This window comes from Erinaceus europaeus, chromosome 7, assembly GCF_950295315.1.
Source record: "Erinaceus europaeus chromosome 7, mEriEur2.1, whole genome shotgun sequence".
NCBI classification, from domain to species: Eukaryota; Metazoa; Chordata; class Mammalia; order Eulipotyphla; family Erinaceidae; genus Erinaceus; species Erinaceus europaeus.
Window position 1 is genome coordinate 53,425,430 of NC_080168.1, and position 20,795 is coordinate 53,446,224.

General features: G+C 43.8%; 1 protein-coding gene across 1 annotated transcript in view; it reads left to right on the forward strand.

The window, feature by feature from the left end:
- DERA (deoxyribose-phosphate aldolase) overlaps positions 1-20,795 on the forward strand; it is a 122,793-nt gene that overhangs the window by 68,523 nt on the left and 33,475 nt on the right. Inside the window, exon 6 of the mRNA XM_007527618.3 lies at positions 4,332-4,460. Within this exon, the coding sequence (XP_007527680.1) occupies positions 4,332-4,460 (129 nt within the window). The remainder of the gene's footprint in view (positions 1-4,331; positions 4,461-20,795) is intronic.

A 20,795-nucleotide genomic window follows, 5' to 3' on the forward strand; every position in this document is an offset into this window, starting at 1 on the left:
CTGAGCTAATTTTTTTTTTTAAAAATTTTATATTTATTTTCCCTTTTGTTGCCCTTGTTCTTTTATTGTTGTAGTATTTATTGCTGTTGTTGTTGATGTCATCGTCATTGTTGGATAGGACAGAGAGAAATGGAAAGAGATGGGGAAGACGGGGAGAGAAAGACAGACACCTGCAGACCTGCTTCACCGCTTGTGAAGCAACTCCAATGCAGGTGGGGAGCCAGGGGCTGGAACCTGGATCCTTACGCCGGTCCTTGCGTTTCACATTATGTGTGCTTAACCCACTGCGCTACCGCCGGACTCCCCTGAGCTACTTTTTAGTTCAGATAGAGATGAGCTTTTCCAGCACTGGAGCTTCTCCCCCCACCATGCTTTGATACCACGTGGTGCTGGGGTCCACCCTGGGGTGCACTCATGACCAAGCATGCATCCTCATGGTGAGCTGTCTCGTTAGTCTAGTTATATTTTACCCTTTTGTTTTTTTAAAAATATATATATATAATTATCTTTATTGGATGGAGAAAGCCAGAAATCGAGAGGGAAGCGGGAGAGAGAAAGAGACAGAGAGACACCTGCAGCCCTGCTTCACCACTTGCAAAGCTTTCCCCCTACAGGTGGGGACCAGGGGCTCGAATCCGGATCTTTGAGCACTGTAACGTGCCGCTCAACTAGGTGCGCCACCACCTGGCCCCTACTTTATGCTATTTGCAAAATGGGCACCATATTTTTCTTTCCTTTCATAGGTCCCTCTCTACCTCGAACCTAATAAACAGTAACGGCAGACCTGCTGCACAGGAACGATAAGCATAGCTGACATTACTTGGGCTTAGCTCTATTGCAGCACTTTAACTCTGTCCTCAGCTCTTTTATATGTAGCAGCTTATTTACTGTACACAATAGCTCCAAGAGATGTGCTTACCTCCCATATGTCCCCTGTATCTCTGACAAAGTGTAAAATATGTTACATATATTTCACATATGTATGTTTATATATACTATATGTACTATTTAAGTCTCCTTAATAACCCTATAAAATATTAATATGGATGTTTTAAAGATGAAACTGAGGTCAAGAGAAATAACTTGCCTGAGGTCACAAAGAAAGAGATGGAGCTTTTTTTATCTTCCCTTTTGTTGCCCTTATTATTTTTTATTGCTGTAGTTTTTTATTGTATTGTTGTTGTTATTGATGTCATTGTTATTAGATAGGACAGAGAGAAATAGAGAGAGGAGGGGAAGACAGAGAGGGGGAGAGAAAGATAGACACCTGCAGACCTGCTTCAGAATCGACTCCTCTGCAGGTGGGGAACCAGGGGCTCGAACCTGGATCCTTTTGTCTGTTCTTGTGCTTCACGCCACGTGCGCTTAACCTGCTGAACTACTTCCTGACTCCCTTTTTTTTTTTTTTGTAAATCTTTATTTGATAGAGACAGCTAGAGATTGAGAGGGAAGGGGCTGATAGAAAGGGAGAGAGACAGAGAAACACCTGCAGCACTGCTTCACCATTTGTGAGGCTTTTCCCCTGCAGGTGGGGACCAGGGGCTTGAACCTGGGTCCCTTGCACATTCTAATATGTGCACTCAGCCAGGTGTGCTACCACCTGGCCCCACATTTGTCTATCTCTCAAATTCACTGTTAATGACATTACTTCATAATGGAAGACAAATCATTAAGTAAATTTCATATTAACTCTAGATTAGCTTTCTTGAATTTTCAGGAGACTTCCTTGCCACTAGTCCTTAGAAAGCAACTTTCTTTTTTCTTTTTTTAAAATTTATTTATTTATTATTGGATAGAGACAGAAAAAGGGAGGGGGAGATAGAAAGGGAGACAGACAGACAGAGACACCTGCAGCCCTGCTTCATCACTGGTGAAGCATCTCCCTGTAGGTGGGTGAACCTATAGGCTTGAACCTGGGTCCTTGCGCACTGTAGTGTATGTGCTTAACCAAGTACGCCACCTCTTGGCCCTTCACTTTTTTTTCCCACATTCTTTTTTTTTTTTTTCTTGCCTCCAGGATTATTGCTGGGGCTCGGTGCCAGCACTACGAATCCACTGCTCCTGGAGGCCATTTTTCCCATTTTTGTTACCCTTGTTGTTATTATTATCATTGTTGTTATTGCTGTTGTTGTTGGATCGTACAGAGAAATCGAGAGAGGGAGAAAGACAGACACCTGCAAACCTGCTTCACTGCCAGTGAAGAGACCCCCCTGCAGGTGGGGAGCTGGGGGCTCGAACTGGTATCTTTACGCTGGTCCTTGCGCCATGTGAGCTTAACCCTCTGCACTACCGCCCAACCCCCCTTTTTCCACATTCTTAAACTCACAAATGTATTTCCACCCATGCTTCATTATCAGAGTTAAAAGAACAGAACTCATTATGGCCACATAGTCTCTTATTGGTTGTAGCTTTCACACATGTGATTCAGATAGAAGTAAGATAGAGTAAGATGAGTTTCTCACTTGAGATTTCTGGGTGCAAAGGGTGGTCCAGCACCTCAGATCATCTTAGCACTACTGATTATTAGGGCTATATGTAAACATTCATTCTTTGTTTGAAAACCCTTCTGTAGATACCATCTCTTGACAGCAACAAATTCTAAACTTTACCAGACATCTTGTAATAGAATTTACCTTTTGGGCATCTGGCAAAGTGCAGGGACTGAATTAAGGATCCCTATTCCATCGAGCCCCTGGCTCCCCACCTGCGATGGGGGGGGGGGGCGCCTCACAAGTGGTGAAACATGTCTGTAGGTGTCTCTCTCTCCCACTCTCTATCTACCCTTCCTCTTTCAATTTCTCTGTCCTATCTAACAACAACAAACAAGAAATGAGAAAAGTGGCCTCCAGGAGCAGTGGGTTCATAGTGCAGGCATGGAGGCCCAGCGATAACCCTGGAGGCAAAAAATATATATATATATATAAAAGAATTTACCGGGGGTCGGGCGGTGGCGCAGTGGGTTAAGCGCACGTGGCGCAAAGCGTAGGGACTGGTGTAAGGATCCCGGTTCGAGCCCCCGGCTCCCCACCTGCAGTGGAGTCGCTTCACAGGCGGTGAAGCAGGTCTGCAGGTGTCTATCTTTCTCTCCCCCTCTCTCTCTGTCTTCCCCTCCACTCTCCATTTCTCTCTGTCCTATCCAACAACAAAGCAACGTCAACAATGGCAATAACCACAATGAGGCTGCAACAACTAGGGCAACAAAAAGGGGGAAAAATGGCCTCCAGGAGCGGTGGATTCATGATGCAGGCACCGAACCCAGCAATAACCCTGGAGGAAAAAAAAAAATTTACCTTTTGTTTGTGTTCAGTTTTTGTTTCTAGGCTTCAAGTCACATTTGCATGCTATATGTTTTTAAGTGGTATATGCTTCCCCCCCCCTTTTTTTTTTAACCAAAACACTGCTCAGCTCTGGTTTAGGGTGGTGCAGGGGATTGAACTTGGGACTTCAGAGCCTCAGGCCTGAGAGTCTCTTTGCATAACCATTATGCTATCTACCCCCGCCCTAAATGGTGCAGGCTATCACAGCTTTATTGTCATTAGCCAAACACTCAGGAAAGGCCTGTTTTATATATTTTTTTAAAAATGTGTGAATGGAAGAATTAATTAGAACCTGAGTGTCTTTCCCCTTCAGTGTTACACCCCCTGCATGTTCAGTAAATGTAATTTTTTTTCTTGTTATCAAACATCATGTAGAAGGAATAGAAATTATTTGTAATTTGTATGTCACTTTCTTTTTTTTTTTTTTTTTTTTAAATTTATTTATTTATTTAATTTTATTTTTTTTAATATTTATTTTATTTATTTATTCCCTTTTGTTGCCCTTGTTGTTTTATTGTTGTAGTTATTATTGTTGTTGTCGTTGTTGGATAGGACAGAGAGAAATGGAGAGAGGAGGGGAAGACAGAGAGGAGGAGAGAAAGACAGACACCTGCAGACCTGCTTCACCGCCTGTGAAGCGACTCCCCTGCAGGTGGGGAGCCGGGGTTCGAACCGGGATCCTTATGCCGGTCCTTGTGCTTTGCGCCACCTGCGCTTAACCCGCTGCGCTACAGCCCGACTCCCTGTATGTCACTTTCATGATTGTTTTAAAACTCAGTGGCTCTGGACCTCGAGCTTTGTAATGGTATCGTGGTAGCAAACTAAACCTCCCTTGTAACAGGATGTGAACTGCAACAGAATGCTCCAGGCGATATTAAATTGGGGTGATTTTTAGAAAGTGACAAATGTTTTATGTGTCTTAAATCTGAGATGAGTTCCACCAGCTCTAAATGTCTGCCAAGTCATGTTATCACTTGCCTGCTTTGTAACGGGCCTCAATTATTTCTTCCCCAGCCCTCTACCATGAGATTCGTGAGTTTCGCAAGGCCTGTGGGGAGGCTCATCTCAAAACCATCTTAGCAACAGGAGAACTTGGATGTCTTACTAATGTCTATAAAGCCAGTATGATAGCAATGATGGCAGGTAAGTGTTTTCTATTCAAATAATGATTTCTATCGAACTAGTGCTGTTCAGAGAAATAGGGAAGCCAAAGCATTTAGCTGCGAGCTAACAACACTTGGAACTTGTTTCCAGGATGGGCCAGATATTTTGCTAATACACATATAGTGTGAAGTGGTCAAAGCTCTTGGCTTTCTTCCATGTTTTTTTGGCACTTCATTGCTGCACTTTCTTTGAGAGTCAGTAGATGGCTCTCTTGCTAGTGGATTGCTTCCTGCCTTATTCTTTGATTATTCATTTATCAACATATGTTAGACAGGAATTTCGTTTTCTTTTTTTGACAGGAATTTCTTTAACTCTGACTTATTCCTCTCTGTGAATGTAAGTGTTTGATTTTTCTCAGAAATATGTATTCATTCTGTCTCAGGCAGCCTGTGCTTTTTGTTTGTGTTAATTTTTTTCTTTTTAAATTTAGCAGGGCATTGGGTGGGTTTTTTTTTCCTTTTAAAAAATACTTTGAAATGTAAATTGACTTATTCTCTTTTCTTATAGTTTTTTTTTAATATTTTTATTTATTCATTATTAGATAGACACAGAGAGAAATTGAGAGGGGAGGAGAATAGAGAGGAAGAGAGACAGAGAGACACCTGCAGCCCTTCTTCACCACTCGTAAAGTTTTCCCCTGCAGGTGGGGACCAGGTTTTGAACCTGGGTCCTTGCGCATTGTAATGTATACACTTAATCAGGTGTGCCACCACCCGACTCCTAGTTGACTTACTCTCTATCTCCACGAGCTGCAGATTCTTCCATTTACATGTCTGAACATGAAAGCTGGAAACTGAGTCCTTCTTTTCCTCACCTTGGTATGAATCAGTGACCCAGGGTTGGGAGCGAGAGTGACCTCTTTGCTAAGGCGATTATTGCATCTTCTCTCCCTTCTGAGTGGCACTGTGTCAGGCCTCTGTCATGCCCACGCTCATTACCTCAGCAGTCTCCCAACTCTTTTCCTTCTCGCTACTCTTATCCCCATTCACTCTGTTCTCCACATGGCTGCCAGAATGATCTCTTAAAAAAAAAAAAAAAAAATCCCAATTTGATGGTGGTATTGCTTTACTTAAAAATCCATCAGTAATTTCCCTTTATCTTCAAGGTAAAATGTAAATTTCCCCCAGCCTGACTTTTCAAAAAGGTTCTCCCCAAGACCCTGCCCCCTAGCTCTGTCATCTCTTCACTTTGCTTATGCTCCAGCTCTCCTCTACATCACTCCTTTGAGTCTTTGCACATGCTGTGCAGTGATTCCCCCTAAAATATCTTTTGCCCACATAACTCCCCCAAACGTCTTTGGATTCAGCAGAGGTGTCAGTCTTTTCAGGTCTTTTTCCCTGAAGCTACCTCGTATCCCATTGCCATCTGCTCCCACCCCCCGAACTCCTCCCCAACATTGTCTGAACCACTCCAGTGATCTCACACTAATGAGTGTTGATTGTTAAGTGAAGATATGTGACTTCTCAGGCCTGAGACCTGGGTTTCTGTTCTGGTTATCCACTACATTTTCTTTTCTTTTCTTTTCTTTTCTTTTCTTTTCTTTTTTATTTAAGAAAAGATTAATTAAAAAAACCATAGGGTAGGAGGGGTACAACTCCACACAATTGCCACCACCCAATCTCCATATCCCACCGCCTCCCCTGATAGCCTTCCCATTCTCTATCCCTCTGGGAGCATGGACCCAGGGTCATTGAGGGTTGCAGAAGGTAGAAGGTCTGGCTTCTGTAATTGCTTCCCCACTGAACATGGGCATTGACTGGTCGGTCCATACTCCCAGTCTGCCTCTCTCTTTCCCTAGTAGGGTGGGTCTCTGGGGAGTGGACCTCCAGGACACATTGGTGGGGTCTTCAGTCTAGGGAAGCCTGGCCGGCATCTTGATGACATTTGGAACCTGGTGACTGAAAAGAGAGTTAACATACGAAGCCAAACAAATTGTTGAGCAATCATGGACCCAATCCACTACATTTTCATAAGTGTTTGAGCTGGAGAAATAGCTCACTTGGATAGTTTGCTGATTTGCCATGTGTACAGCTCAGGTTCAAGGCTGACACCACCACACTGAAGGAAGCTTTGGTGCTGTGATTTCTTCTTCTTTCTCTGACTCTCTCTGCCTCTGCCTGTCTTTAAAAAACATTATACATCTTTAAAAGGATTTAATCATTTATTTTTATGAAAGAGAGAAGGAGGGGCCAGGTGATGGTGTTCAACCTGGTTGAGCACGCATGTTATAGTGTGCAAGGACCCAGGTTCAAGCCCCTTGCCCCCACCTGCAGGGGGCAAGCTTTGCAAATGGTGAAGCAGGGCTTCAGGTGTCTTTCTGTCTCTCTTTCTCTCTGTCTGTCTGTCTCTCTCTTCCTTTTTCCCTCTCATTTTCTGGCAGTCTCTATCCAATTAAGAAATTTTTTTTAAAAAATTAAGAGAGAGAGAGAGGATAGAGCACTGTTCAGCTCTAGCATATGGAGCTACCAGGCATTGGTTGCTGGGTCCTCAGTCATGTAAGTCCTTTGCTCTAACACTGCCTTATGTCCCAGACCTTAGAATTTAATGCTCTCATGTCCTTTTGGGATTCTCTGTCTGACTAGAGTCTTCCACTGGAACTGAGAAATCAGCCTGCTAGGTATTAATGATGCTATTCTCGCCACTGTGTGTGCATCCAGTTCTCCTTTCTGACAGTCTCATCTAGAATATAATCTCTGGAAATTGTAGAGAAAGAAGTGGACAACTTAAGACGGTAGCTCATCAATTGTATTGATGAGGGATACAGTAATAATTATGTCCTGAGGGGGGGGAGGGGCAGGCGTTGGCACACTGGGGAGAGCAGACATGTTTAACGTGCAAGGACTTGGGTTCAAGACTCCATTCCCCGCCTGCAGGGTGAACACTTGATGAGTAGTGAAACAATACTGCAGATCTCTCTGTCTCCTTATCCCTCTCCCCCCCCTTTAATAGGATAGAGAGATATTGAAATGGGAGAGAGAAGGAAAGATTCCTGCAACCCTATTTTACTGGTAGGGAAGCTTCTCCTTGCAGGCGGGGGCCAGGGATTTGAACCTGGCTCTTTGAGCATGCTAATATGTGCACTCAACTAGGTACTCCACCCCCTGGCCTGTCTCTTCTCCCTTTGTATCCTCACCTTTCCTTTCAATTTCTCTCTGTTTCTAACCAAAAATGGAATAAGTAAAATAAAGTATTTAAAAATAATAGAATGAGTATTTCTTTGTGGAACCCAGTTAAAGTACCCTCCAGGGCTGTCTCTAGTGGACAGGTAGTGAAAACAATCTTTCATATTTTCCTATATGTATATTGTTGCCATTTTTAAAAATATTTATGAGAAAGACAGGAGGAGAGAGAGAAAGAACCAGATATTACTCTGGTACATGTGCTGCCGGGGATCGAACTCAAGACCTCAAGCTTGAGAGTCCAATGCTTTATCCATTGCACCACCTCCCGGACCACTGCCATTTTTATTCCTTTCTGTGAATATATTGTTGATTATTTCTCTTGGGCTTTGTTCATTTGAACAAAAATTCTGTGTCCTTCTTCCATCCCCAGTTTCAAGTAAAGTATGTTTTGCTGAATAAAGTGTTCTGGGTTGATAGTTTTATTTTTGTTCATTGCTTTAAATAACTTAAGTCCTAAAAGTTCCATTTCTACTTTTTTTTCCTTCTGTTTACCCTGCTTGTGATTTGCTGGACTTCTTGGACTTGCAGGTTAATATTTTCCACCCAAGCTAGAACATTTTTTTTTTTACCTCCAGTTGTACCAAAAAGAGACTTTATACCTTTGACAAGGAGATTATATATTCAAGGCACTGTTTAGACAATCCATGCATAATGCATTAAAGTTGTGAGGGTTCTGGAGGCAGGAAAGAACTAAGAAATAAAATTTTGCCTTGACTTTTTGATAAGAGAAAAGAGATCTTTCAGATGCATTATGGGAAAATGGGGAAGTAGCTCGACTGGTAGAGCATCAGACTTTCAGATATGGAAGTGGCAGTGTGGTGAGAAAAAAACAAGTGATATAGGAATAGTTTGGAGGGAACGTAATCACTAAAGAGAATGGGTAGCCATATTTTTTCATCCAACAGTCCAAGAACAAAATGGTAGAAAGTAAGACAGAAAAAAAAGAAATACAGGTGGGGGTAGATAACATAATGGTTATGCTCTCGTGCCTGAAGCTCTGAAGTCCTAGGTTCAATCCCCTGTGCTACCATAAACCAGAAATGAACAGTGCTCTGGTTAAAAAGAAACAAAGAGAGGGAGAGAGAGAAAAGAAACACACTCATATAAGAAGACAGAAATCTGAAACCAGTTGGTCTACTGCTAAGGGGATTTCCATCCCACAAATGCACACATTAAAAATAACTGGGGTGGGGTGGGGTTGGGGGGTTGGCACAGCGGATTAAGCACACCTGGCGTGAAGTGCTAGGACCTGTGTAAGGTCCTGGTTTGAGCCCTCAGTTCCCCACCTGCAGGGGAGTCGCTTCACAAGTGGTGAAGCAGGTCTGCAGGTATCTATCTTTCTATCCCCCTCTCTGTCTTCCCCTCCTCTCTCCATTTCTCCCTGTCCTACCAACAACAACATCAATAACAACAATAATAACCACAACAAAGATAAAACAACAAAGGCAACAAAAGAAAAGGGAAAAAAAAAACAGCCTCCAGGAGCAGTGACTTCATGCCCCAGTGATAACCCTGGAGGCAAAAAAAAAGTAACTTGGATGTAGGAAAATGACTATCTTTTTTTCAGCCGTGGTGGACTGACTGTTCACACACACATGCAACAGCTAACAAGCTCCACTTTGGAGTTATTCTAGCCGGTATCTTTGGAAATAATGCATGCATGATAAAGAAGGCTGGTGTCAAAAAGCACTAAAGATGCAATCTTAATGTCATCACGTTTGAATTGCTGATGAAGGTCTGTGGGAAGAGTCCTAACAGAAATATGGAGCTTAAGGGGGGGGGGGCAGACTTTGAAAGAATGCAAAATGAGCGTGACACTTGGCTAAGATTGTTCAATGTGAGGGAAATCACTTGCACAACAAAAGGGGAAGCCCAGAGGTGCTCCTATTCAAAATTCCAAGCCAAGGAGAACAAAGTACTAGAGAAACAATGGGATGAAGCAGAGGAAGGAAAAAAGGAAGGAAGGAAGAGAGAGAGAGAAAGAAAGGATCAGGGAAGCCATTTAAAAAAATTAAAGGTGGAGAAATAGTGGGGCATGGTGCCTCAAAAAATTGATATGATTAATACAAATTAAAACCAGCATTAAAAAAAAAGTTGACATTTAAAAATATGCATCGAAGGGTGGGGGTAGATAGCATAATGGTTATGCAAGGAGGCTCTCATGTCTGAGGCTCCGAAGTCCCAGGTTCAATACCCCGCACCACCATAAGCCAGAGCTGAGCAGTGCTCTGGTGTTTCTCTCTATCTTTCTCTCTCTGCATATCTCTTAAAAATAAAATAAATAAAATACTTTTAAAAAAATATGCATCGAACAGTAAATGACAGTGAAGGTTTATTTTCCTGAAGGTGGTCACCAGTAATACCAAGTCCTTCTTCAGTCATTGTCTCCTCTATGAGTCTCTGTCCAGATGGCACAGCCAGACCCCTGTGGTGTTGAAGCCTGCTTTTTACTTTTATTTTTTTAAATAATGATCAACAAGACCATAGGATAAGAGGGGTACAGTTTCCACTGCCAGAGTTCTGTATCCCATCCCCTCCATTGGAAGCTTTCCTATTTATCCTTCTATCCAGGATCAGTATGGGGTACAGTTGGTAGAAGGTCTGGCTTCTGTAATTGTTTTTCTGCTGGGAATGGACGTTGACAGGTTGATCCATACTCCCAGTCTGTTTCTCTCTTTTCCTAGTGGGGTAGGACTCCGGGGAGGTGGGATTCCAGGACACATTGGTGAGGTCCTCTGCCCAGGAAAGTCAGGTTGATGTCATAGTAGCATCTGCAACTTGGTGGCTGAAAAAGCATTAAGATAGTCAGGAACCTAAAAGTAAGAATAGAGCAGATGAGATTTGGGATCTCCAGTTTGGAAAAAGCTAATAGGTCTATTTTAGGTATATTCCAAGAGGCCATGACTTTACTAATTTTTGCCTGAAACTGATAGGTAACATGCAGGTGGACCAAAGGTATTGTCTGGGGAGATGGTGTCAGAGTTGGAAATAAGACTAGAAAGCTGGATCTGGACAGAGAGTAGCTCCCAGATATGGGAAAAGTATGTAAATATTGTTGACTGTAAATTCCATTGATCTGGTCTGAGGCCCATATTGAGCACAGGAGCCTGTGTAATCTCTGTATACCTGTAGGTCTGAGCTCACATTCTGTGGTCACAGCTAGGAACATTCTAGGCTGCACTCATTGCAGGACCTGTCTTCCTCGAGTGGCAGAGTATGTTGACCCAACCTCCCATCTGAGAGTGGGGCAGTCCCTACAGTTGTTGACCCACATTAAGGGCAAGGTCCTGTAGAGGCCCATAAGAGGGTCCACTGTGTTGTTCCTGATGGAGATGACCAGTGATGGTGGAGAGAGGGATCTGTTAGAGGTCTAGTAGCCTGTTTTTTTTTTTTTTTAAGTAAGATTTTGCTTTTGATAAGAAGCATTTAACTTATGAAAAGGGGCTGCTGCACCTGAAACTTCCTCGCTGGGGGATGCCTAGGAACATAGCTGTGGGGGCCGGGTGGTAGCACAACGGTTAAGCGCAGGTGGCACAAAGCTCAAGGACCAATGTAAGGATCCCTGTTCGAGCCCCCGGCTCTCCACCTGCAAGGGGGGTGCTTCACAAGTGGTGAAGCAGGTCTGCAGTTGTCTATCTTTCTCTCCCCCACTCTGTCTTCCCTATCCTATCTCGATTTCTCTCTGTCCTATCCAACAACAACAACAGCAGTAAAAGCAATAACAACAGTAACAGTAATATCAAGGGCAACAAAATGGGAAAAATGACCTCTAGGAGAGCAGTGGATTTGTAGTACAGGCTCTGAGACCCAGTGATAACCCTGGATTAAAAAAAGAAAAGAAGAAGAAAGAAAGAAAGAAAGAAAGATCCCCCAATTAAGAAATAAAAAAAAAAAGGGAGTCGGGCTGTAGCGCAGCAGGTTAAGCGCAGGTGGCGCAAAGCACAAGGACCGGCATAAGGATCCCGGTTTGAACCCGGCTCCCCACCTGCAGGGGAGTCCCTTCACAGGCGGTGAAGCAGGTCTGCAGGTGTCTTATCTTTCTCTCCTCCTCTCTGTCTTCCCCTCCTCTCTCCATTTCTCTCTGTCCTATCCAACAACGACAACAACAATAATAGCTACAACAATAAAACAACAAGGGCAACAAAAGGGAATAAATAAATATTAAAAAAAAAAGAAATAAAAAAAAGAAGGTGAGGATAAGGGGGCCAGGTGGTTGCACAAGGAGCTAAGCACACATAGTGTGAAGCACAAGGACCAGCGCAAGGATCCCATTTCAAACCCCCGGCTCCCCACCTGCAGGGAGTCACTTCGCAAGTGGTGAAACAGGTTTGCAGATGCCTGTCTTTCTCTCCCCTCTCTGTTTTCCCCTCTTCTCTCAATTTTTATCCTATCCAACAAAAATGACAACAACAAAATGGAAAAAATGGCCAGCAGGAGTAGTGGATTTGTAATGCAGGCACCCCAGCAATAACCCTGGAGGCAAAAAAATTAAAATTAAAAGGGGGGGTGGTGGCACACCTGTTTGAGTGCACATGTTACTGTGTGCAGGGACCCAGGTTCAAGCCCCCAGTCCTCACATCTGGAGGGGGGGAAGCTTCACAAGTGGTATAGCAGTGTTGCAGGTGTCTCTCTGTCTCTCTCCCTCTCTGTCTCCCTACCCTCCCAATTTCTGGCTGTCTCTATCTAGTAAATAAAAATAATTTAAAAAATGTTTTTAAAAAGAAGGTAGGGACAGGTCAGCCATGGACTTGGAGCACAGGTAGGCAAAGGGGAAGCAGAAAGGAATCTGACCCATGGAGAGCAGTGGGAAAGAAAGTGGAGTTGTGACCATCTGCTCAGATACATGCACACAGTCACTAAGATGAAGGAGGAAGGCTGTTCTCTGTTACTCCAAGGGAGAAGAACTGGGCTGACATTTAGAGGTTATGGAAAGATGGAGTTTGGACTGGCTTAAGGTAGTTTTGTTCAAAGATCATGTTGTCCAGACACTAGATATGTTATGTAGGGAGGCATCAGATGTTTAAAACACATCTGGATGAATGACAACTTGGTGGAGCTGTTGTTGGAAGCTTGAGACTCAGCTTTCTGCCTTGGAGTTATTGTGACCCAATGTAATAAAAGAGAAAAAAAAACGCTATCTATCTATCTATCTATCTCTCCCCTAATATAGTTTCCAACCCAGTGTAGGTAAAGCTTCCATATAGAGAAATAATAGGGGGTAGGGGGACGGGTGGTAGTACACCGGATTAAGTATACATAGTATGAAGCACAAAGACCAGCACAAGGATCCCGGTTAGAGCCCTCTGACTCCCCACCTGTAGGGGGGTCGCTTCACAGGCAGTGAAGCAGGTCTGCAGGTGCCTATCTTTCTCTCCCCCTCTGTCTTCCCCTCTTCTCTCAGTTTCTCTTTGTCCTATCCAACAATAATGGCAACAACAACAACAAAAATGAAAAAAGATGGTCACTAGGCAGTGAGGCAGTGGATCCATAGTGCAGGCACTGAGCTCCATCAGTAACTCTGGAGGCAAAGAGAGAGGAAGAGGGAGAGGGAGAGGGAGAGGGAGAGGGAGAGAGAGAGAGAGAGAGAAGTAATAGGGAAGGGAGTGGATTGTATGTTCATGGTACCTTAAAACTGGATGACTTAAAACAATAGAATTCATGCTAACAACCTGGAGGATAGAAGTCTTAGATTAAGCTACCAGCAGAGTCATGGTCCTTCTAAAATCTGGAAGGGAGGGGAGTCGGGCTGTAGCGCAGCGGGTTAAGTGCAGGTGGCGCAAAGCACAAGGACCGGCATAAGGATCCCGGTTCGAACCCCGGCTCCCCACCTGCAGTTGAGTCGCTTCACAGGTGGTGAAGCAGGTCTGCAGGTGTCTATCTTTCTCTCCTCCTCTCTGTCTTCCCCTCCTCTCTCCATTTCTCTCTGTCCTATCCAACAACGACAACAACAATCATAACTACAACAATAAAACAACAAGGGCAACAAAAGAGAATAAATAAATAAAATAAATATTTTTAAAAAAAAATCTGGAAGGGAGGACACAGGATATAGCTAACCTGGCAGAGTGTACATACACTCTACTGTGTGTGAGGTCCTGGGTTCAAGCCAGACACAACATGGAAACACCATGAATGGCGTGGGGGAGCTACCTGGATAGTGGAGTGGTGTTATGGCCTCTCTCCCTCTCTCCCTTCCTCTCTCTGTCTCTCTCTCATCTTCCTCACCTTCTGCTGGTGTTTGCTGGCAGTGTTTGTCACTGCATTGTTCCAATTTCTGCCTCCATGATCACATAATCTCCCTTTCCTTGGTATCTTTGCTTCTCTCTCTCTCTTTTTTAAAATTTTGGTATTATCTTTATTTATTTATTGGATAGAGACAGCCAGAAATTGAGGATAGGGGTGATAGAGAGGGAGAGAGGCAGAGACAGCTGCAGCCCTGCTTCACCGCTTGTGAAGCTTTTCTCTAGCAGCTGGGGACCGGGGATTTGAATCTGTTTCCTTGTGCATTATAACATGTGTGCTCAACCAAATGCACCACCACCCAGCCCCTTTGCTTCTCTTTTTAATTAAAATCATTTATGTAAATCCCTGCTTTACTCAGAAAGACCAAATTTTTTAAATTTTTTAATTTTTATTTATTTATTCCCTTTTGTTGCCCTTGTTGTCTTATTGTTGTAGTTATTATTGTTGTTGTCGTCGTTATTGGATAGGACAGAGAAAATGGAGAGAGGAGGGGAAGACAGAGAGGAGGAGAGAAAGATAGACACCTGCAGACCTGCTTCACCGCCTGTGAAGCGACTCCCCTGCAGGCGGGGAGCCGGGGTTCGAACCGGGATCCTTATGCCGGTCCTTGTGCTTTGCGCCACCTGCGCTTAACCCGCTGCGCTACAGCCCGACTCCCAAGACCACATTTTTTATTTGTTGGCATTATGATGATCTTATGTCCAGATTGCTCACTTTTCTGAGATAGTGGGGCTTGAAACTTGACATACCTCTTCTTGCAGGACATGATTTCCACCCATATCAAAAAGAAATAGGCTTTGTTCACTGTATTTCTATTATTTCCCATAAAGACCCAAAGAAGTTAGAGAAAAATACTTTGAGTCTAGCCTACAAACTTAAATTCAGGTACAAAAGATTGATTTTTTTCCCCTCCAAGCGATGCTGGATGGTTCTGTGGATAGGGGAAATCTAGTAGATATTAAATATTTTTGTCTGCAAAAAACATTTGGTAAGGTTCTCAGTGGGAGATTAATGGCTAAAATAAAGAAGGAGGCATTAGAAGATAAATTTGCTTATGAGCAAGAGACAGAGACTAACAGTAGAAGGAAATACTTTTTAGATTGGAAAGGAGTGACATACAGCACACGCCATGAATCAGTTTGGGGACCTATGGGTTTTTCACTTTATTTTTATTGGACTTTGTAATAAAAATACTGATCTTCTAAAAGTCCAAGACAGAGTGAGTAATACTACAGGCATCGGTAATCAAAAGTTATTCTCGATCATAAACTAAATGACTGATAATAAATACTGACACAAAACTACACAATGTACCATAATATTATAAAATGGAGTGAGTGATTCTCCTGCATTCTCTTCTGCATGGGTGAATATTTCTTTATTTGCTTTTGAAAAGAAAATATTCACAGGCTTCTTAGTTTACATTATCAACCAAATACATGGAAAAAAACAAAACACAAGGGATGTGTTAACCGAGGGAAACATTGGCTGGAGCGAGACAAAGGTTATATTGCCATATTAGAACAAAGAAATGAGGGGTCCTGTTGGCAGGGCTATCCATACTCCCATCCCGTTTCTTTCTTTCCCTAGTGGGGCTGGACTCTAGTGGGACAGGGCTCTATTTAATGAGAAAGATAGACAGGTGTGTGTGTGCGTGTGCATGTGCGTGTGTGTGTGTGACAGGAGTGTGTGTGTGTGAGAGAGAGAGAGAGAGAGAGACAGAGAGAGAGAGAGCTCCAGAGCACTGCTAAGCTCTGGCTTCAGATGGTGCTGGGCATTGAACCTGGGACCTCACAGCATCAGGCATCAAAGTCTTTTGCATAATCATTATTCTGTCTCCTCAGCCCTACAGTTAGTTTTTTCTTTTTCTTTTATTTTTTATTATTATTTTTTTTTCCTCCAGGGTTTGCTGGGGCTCAGTGCCTGCACCATGAGACCACTGCTCCTAGAGGCTATTTTTTTCCCTTTTTGTTGCACTTGTGGTTTATCATTGTTGTTATTATTGTTGTTGTTGTTATTGCTGTCATTGCTGGATATGACGGAGAGAAAGCGAGAGAGTAGGGGAAGACAGAGGGGGAGAGAAAGACAGACACCTGCAGACCTGTTTCACCACTTGTGAAGCAACCTCCTTGCAGGTGGGGAGCCAGGGGCTCGAACCAGGATCCTTATGCCTGTCTGTGCAGACTCCATGCCAGCACTAAAAATCCACTGCTCCTGGAGGCTGTCTTTCCCATTTTGTTGCCTTTATGGTTGTTATTATTATTGTTGTTATAGTTGTTGTTGTTGGATAGAACAGAGAGAAATAGAGAGAGGAGGGGAAGGCAGAGAGGAAGAAAGAAAGACACCTGCAGACCTGCTTCACTGCTTGCTAAGTGACCCCCCTGCAGGTGGGGAGCTGGGGGCTGAAACTGGGATTTTTATGCAGGTCCTTGCTTAGGTCCTTGCACTTTGTGCAATGTGCACTTAACCTGCTTTGCTACCTCCCAGCCCCCCTTGTTCTGCTTTTTAAACAGACTCCCCAGGAGGTGCCTGGCTCCTCCCCTGAGCCTTGAACAGGCTGCTGAGTTAAATCCACCCATGTTAAATCCACCCACTATGTGCAAGGACCCAGGTTGAAGCCCCTGCTCCCCACCTGCAAGGGGGAAGCTTCACAAGTGGTGAAACAGTGCTGCAGTTGTCTTCCTCTCTCCTCTGTTTCCTCCTTCCCTCTTGATTTCTCTCTGTCTCATGGGTTGTTTTTTAAGGACCTGCCTAGAAAAATCTCAGGGTTAGTATCCACTCCAGAAGAGGGAGATTCAACACTGAGCTGGGAAAGAAATAGGGTCTTAGAAGAAGAAGCAGACAGGCTCTTGGGGACCCCCAGGAATCCCTAGTCTTATATTCTCTTGAGCTGTTGTGGCTGATGCCTTAAAAGGTATGCAGTGTTTGATAAATCACACACGTGTCCTGCCGATTTGCAGAGGACCTAGCTGAATTTGTATCTAGGAGGTGAGATGAAAGAGAATCCAAGAGAATACTGTGCAACTGTTAAAAAATGGCAAAGTTGTCTCCTGTGGCACAGCTTGAACAGTATTTGAAGGTATCATTGAGTTGAGATAAGCCAGAAAGAGAAGGACAAATACTGAATGATCTAACTTATAAGTGGAACTTAAGAACAAAGAATAGTAAGGGAGGGAGGACATAAGGTGAAACTTGGACCAGCTGTGGTGTGTTACACCAAAGCAAGGGATTCTGGGAAAGGAATGGAGTGGAGGGGCATTGAGCTTTGGCATCTGATGGGGAAAAGGACCTAGGTTGGGAGAGCAACTGTCTTGCATATCTGTTAAGGGAAGATGGAGGTCATAGCTATGTGTGTATTGTAAACCATTAACCTTTTTAAAAAAATTTTATTTACAAAATGGAAACACTGACAAGACCATAGGATATGAGGCATACGATTCCCATGACTGGAACTCCATCCCCTGATAGCTTTCCTATTCTTTATCCCTCTGGGAGTATGGACCCAGAGTCATTATGGGGTGCAGAAGGTGGAAGGTTTGGCTTCTGTAATTGCTTCCTCGCTGAACAAGGGCGTTGGCAGGTGTATCCATACTCCCAGCCTGTCTCTTTCTTTCCCTAGTGGGGCAGGGATCTGGGGAATTGGAGCTTCAGGACACACTAGTGGGGTTGTGTGCCCAGGAAGTCCAGTTGGGATCTGGAGCCTGGTGGCTGAAAAAGAGTTAACATATATAAAGCCATACAAATCATTGACTAATCATGAATCTAAAGAATATTGCAAGTGGATATTTCCGTTTTGGAAATAGCTAGTAGGTCTGCTTTAGGTAACCTAACAAAGTAGAGGGGAGGGAAGAGGATTCAGTGATGGGGCAGTAAAATAGCTGGATTAGATAGGGTATTGTTTAGCCATGTGTGTGACTGGGTTCAAGCCTGACCCCTGTTGCATTGAAGGAAGCTTTGGTGTTGTTGTCTCTTTCCCTTTCTGCCTCTCTGTCTCTATTGAGACCAGCCCCGTGTCATGTCTGAATGCCATACATCTTGCACATGTGCTGTACAGAGGTGGTGCATGCTGTATTTTTACATGTGTGCAGTTATCGGATCTTTTGTACATAGTGGTAGTATTGTAGCTGATCGGGAAATGTTTGATATCTTGGCAATTTTGCATTTTTTGTGCCTCCAATAAATAAAAGACATTAAAAAAAAAAAGAAGGAAAGGGAGGAAAGGGGGACAGAGAGGGAAAGATGTATCTCAGCGGTATTAGAGAACTTTCAGAGAAAGGTGAGGTCATGAGTTGGGGGACTATTTGCTCCCAAGGTCAGAGTGGCTGGCTCATTGAGTGGGGAGGGCCAGGAACTAACTAGAAACTTGTTGAGAGTTCAGGTGATTTGGGAGCTAAGAAAAGAAACCCCACTATGAACTTCCCAGACACAATATTCCTTTCCTTCATGGCCCAAATGCATTCAATCAAATAAAATTACGATAATGGTTACCAGTCACTTTATGACAGCAGGATTATAGATGCTATAAATTACTTTCCAGAGAAATTACAGAAGTAGACACAAATACAGTGGAAGACTCAATGGGTAAAAATTGGCTCTTGTAAGCTTCAAGAACGGTGAAGCAAGTCTGCAGGTGTCTTTCTCTCTCCCTCTCTGTCTCCCCTTCCCCCCTCAAGTTCTCTCTATCCTATCTAATAAAAGTGTGGGAAGGTGATGGCCACTAGAAGCAGTAGTAGTCCCAGTAATGAGCCCCAGTGATAACCCTGGAGGCAGAAAAAGGAAAAAAATAATGAGAAAATAGAGGACTGGGCCAAGAAGACCACTTAGGGGTATTGCATATGCACAAGGCCCTGAATTTATTCCCACCTCTGTATTAAAACTAAGTAAGTCTGATACATAGTCAAATACTAGCAAGCAAAAGAAGCCCCACCCCATCTCAGCTAATGATTGAGATTTTTCTCTGGTTTTGGGGAGGTGGGAGTGGGGAATGCCTGGAGGGATGCAAGAGTTACTGGGACCTGGGTGGGAATTATTCCAAGTATTTTATGCCTAAGTTGCTCCCAGCCCCCATTACAACTCACCACCCTTCTCCCCCTGGATATCCTGGCCTTTTTTTTTTTTTTTTTTTTTTTTTTTTGCCTCCAGGGCTATTGCTGGGACTCAGTGCCTGCACTAGGAATCCACTGCTCCAGGAGGCAATTTTTCCCCCTTTTGTTGCCCTTGTTGTTTATTGTTGTCATTATTGTTGTCATTGCTCTGATTGTTGTTGGATAGGACAGAGAGAAATGGAGAGAGAAGGGGATGACAGAGAGGGGGAGAGAAAGACACCTGCAGACCTGCTTCACCATCTGTGAAGCAACTCTCCTGCAGGTGAGGAGCTAGGGCCTGGAACCAGGATCCTTGCACCAGTTCTTGCACTTTGTGCCACCTGCGCTTAACCCGCTGCGCTACCACCTGACCCCTATCCTGGCCTTCTTTGCCTCATCATTCTGGGATCTTTGTCCCTGTGCAAACTCCCTTAATAATTTAAAGCTCAGGGATCCCAGTGAGATAATTCACTTGGATAGTGTGCTACTTTGACCAAGGTTCAAGCCCAGCCTCCACTGCATTAAAAGAAGTTTCAGTGCTATGCTTTTTTTTTTTTCCTCCAAGTTTATTTGCTGGGACTTGGTGCCTCCTCTACAAATCCACTGCTCCTGGAGGCTATTTTTTCCCATTTTTGTTGCCCTTGTTGCCATTGCTGTTGTTGTTGTTGTTGGACAGAACAGAGAGAAATGGAGAGAGGAGGGGAAGATGGGGGGGTGGCGGGGACAAAGACAGACACGTGCAGACCTGCTTCACCGCCTGTGAAGCGACTCCCCTGTATGTGGGGAGCTGGGGGCTCGAACCCTGGTCCTTGCACGTTGCACCACGTGCGCTTAACCCGCTGCTGTACCGCCTGGCTCCCTAGTGCTATGGTCTCTTTTAAACATACCCACATGTGTTCTCTCTCTCTCTCTTTCTCTCTCATACACACACACACACACACACACACACACACACACACACACACACACACGGTCTTTCATAAATCAAGCAATCAATAAAATAAAGTTCAGAGATCCTAACCCCCACTGAATTAAAGGGAAATAGAGTTGTAGTCTTTTTGACACTCTTCCTCTCTGCCTCTATTTAAAATAAATAAATAAAGCTGGAGGGGTTGGGTGGTGGTGCATCTAGTAAAGAACATACATATTATAGTTTGCAAGGACCCAGGTTCAAGCCTCTAGTCCTCAGGGGGGGTAGGGTTGGGAAGGTGAGAGCTTCAGGAGTGGTGAAATAGTGCTGCAAGTATCTCTCTCTCCTTCTCTTTCCCCTTCTACGTCCTCCTTCCCTCTCAATTTCTCTTTGTCTCTATCCAAAATAAATAATTCAATGTGTTATAGAAAATAAAATGTAAGTGGCCAGAAGGTGGCGCACCTGGTTAAGCACTCACATCACAGTGCACAGGACCTGGGTTCAAGGTGAATCAGGGCTGTAGGTGTCACTCTCTCTCCCTATCTTCCCTCCCCCTCAATTTCTTTCTGTCTCTAATAATAAATAAATAAAAATAGTAAAAAAATATTTAAAAAAAGAAAAGAAAATGTAATAAAATAAAGCTCAGAGATCCCACCACCAGCCTGGCAGGTGGTAGGTTGTTGAGATGGTCAGTCAGGTGTTGCCTAAGAAACCACCCTTGTGCCCACTGCTTAGAGAACAGGTGGTAGGACTATTCGTTAGATTCAATTAAGGTGAAACATGCTTTTCTGGGCTGACCTGGGAGTTAGCTACCAGATGAAATAATGTTAATTTGGGGAAAGACATTTTTTATTTCCTGCCAGCTGTGGATTTGCAAACATGTTTGGAATGCAAG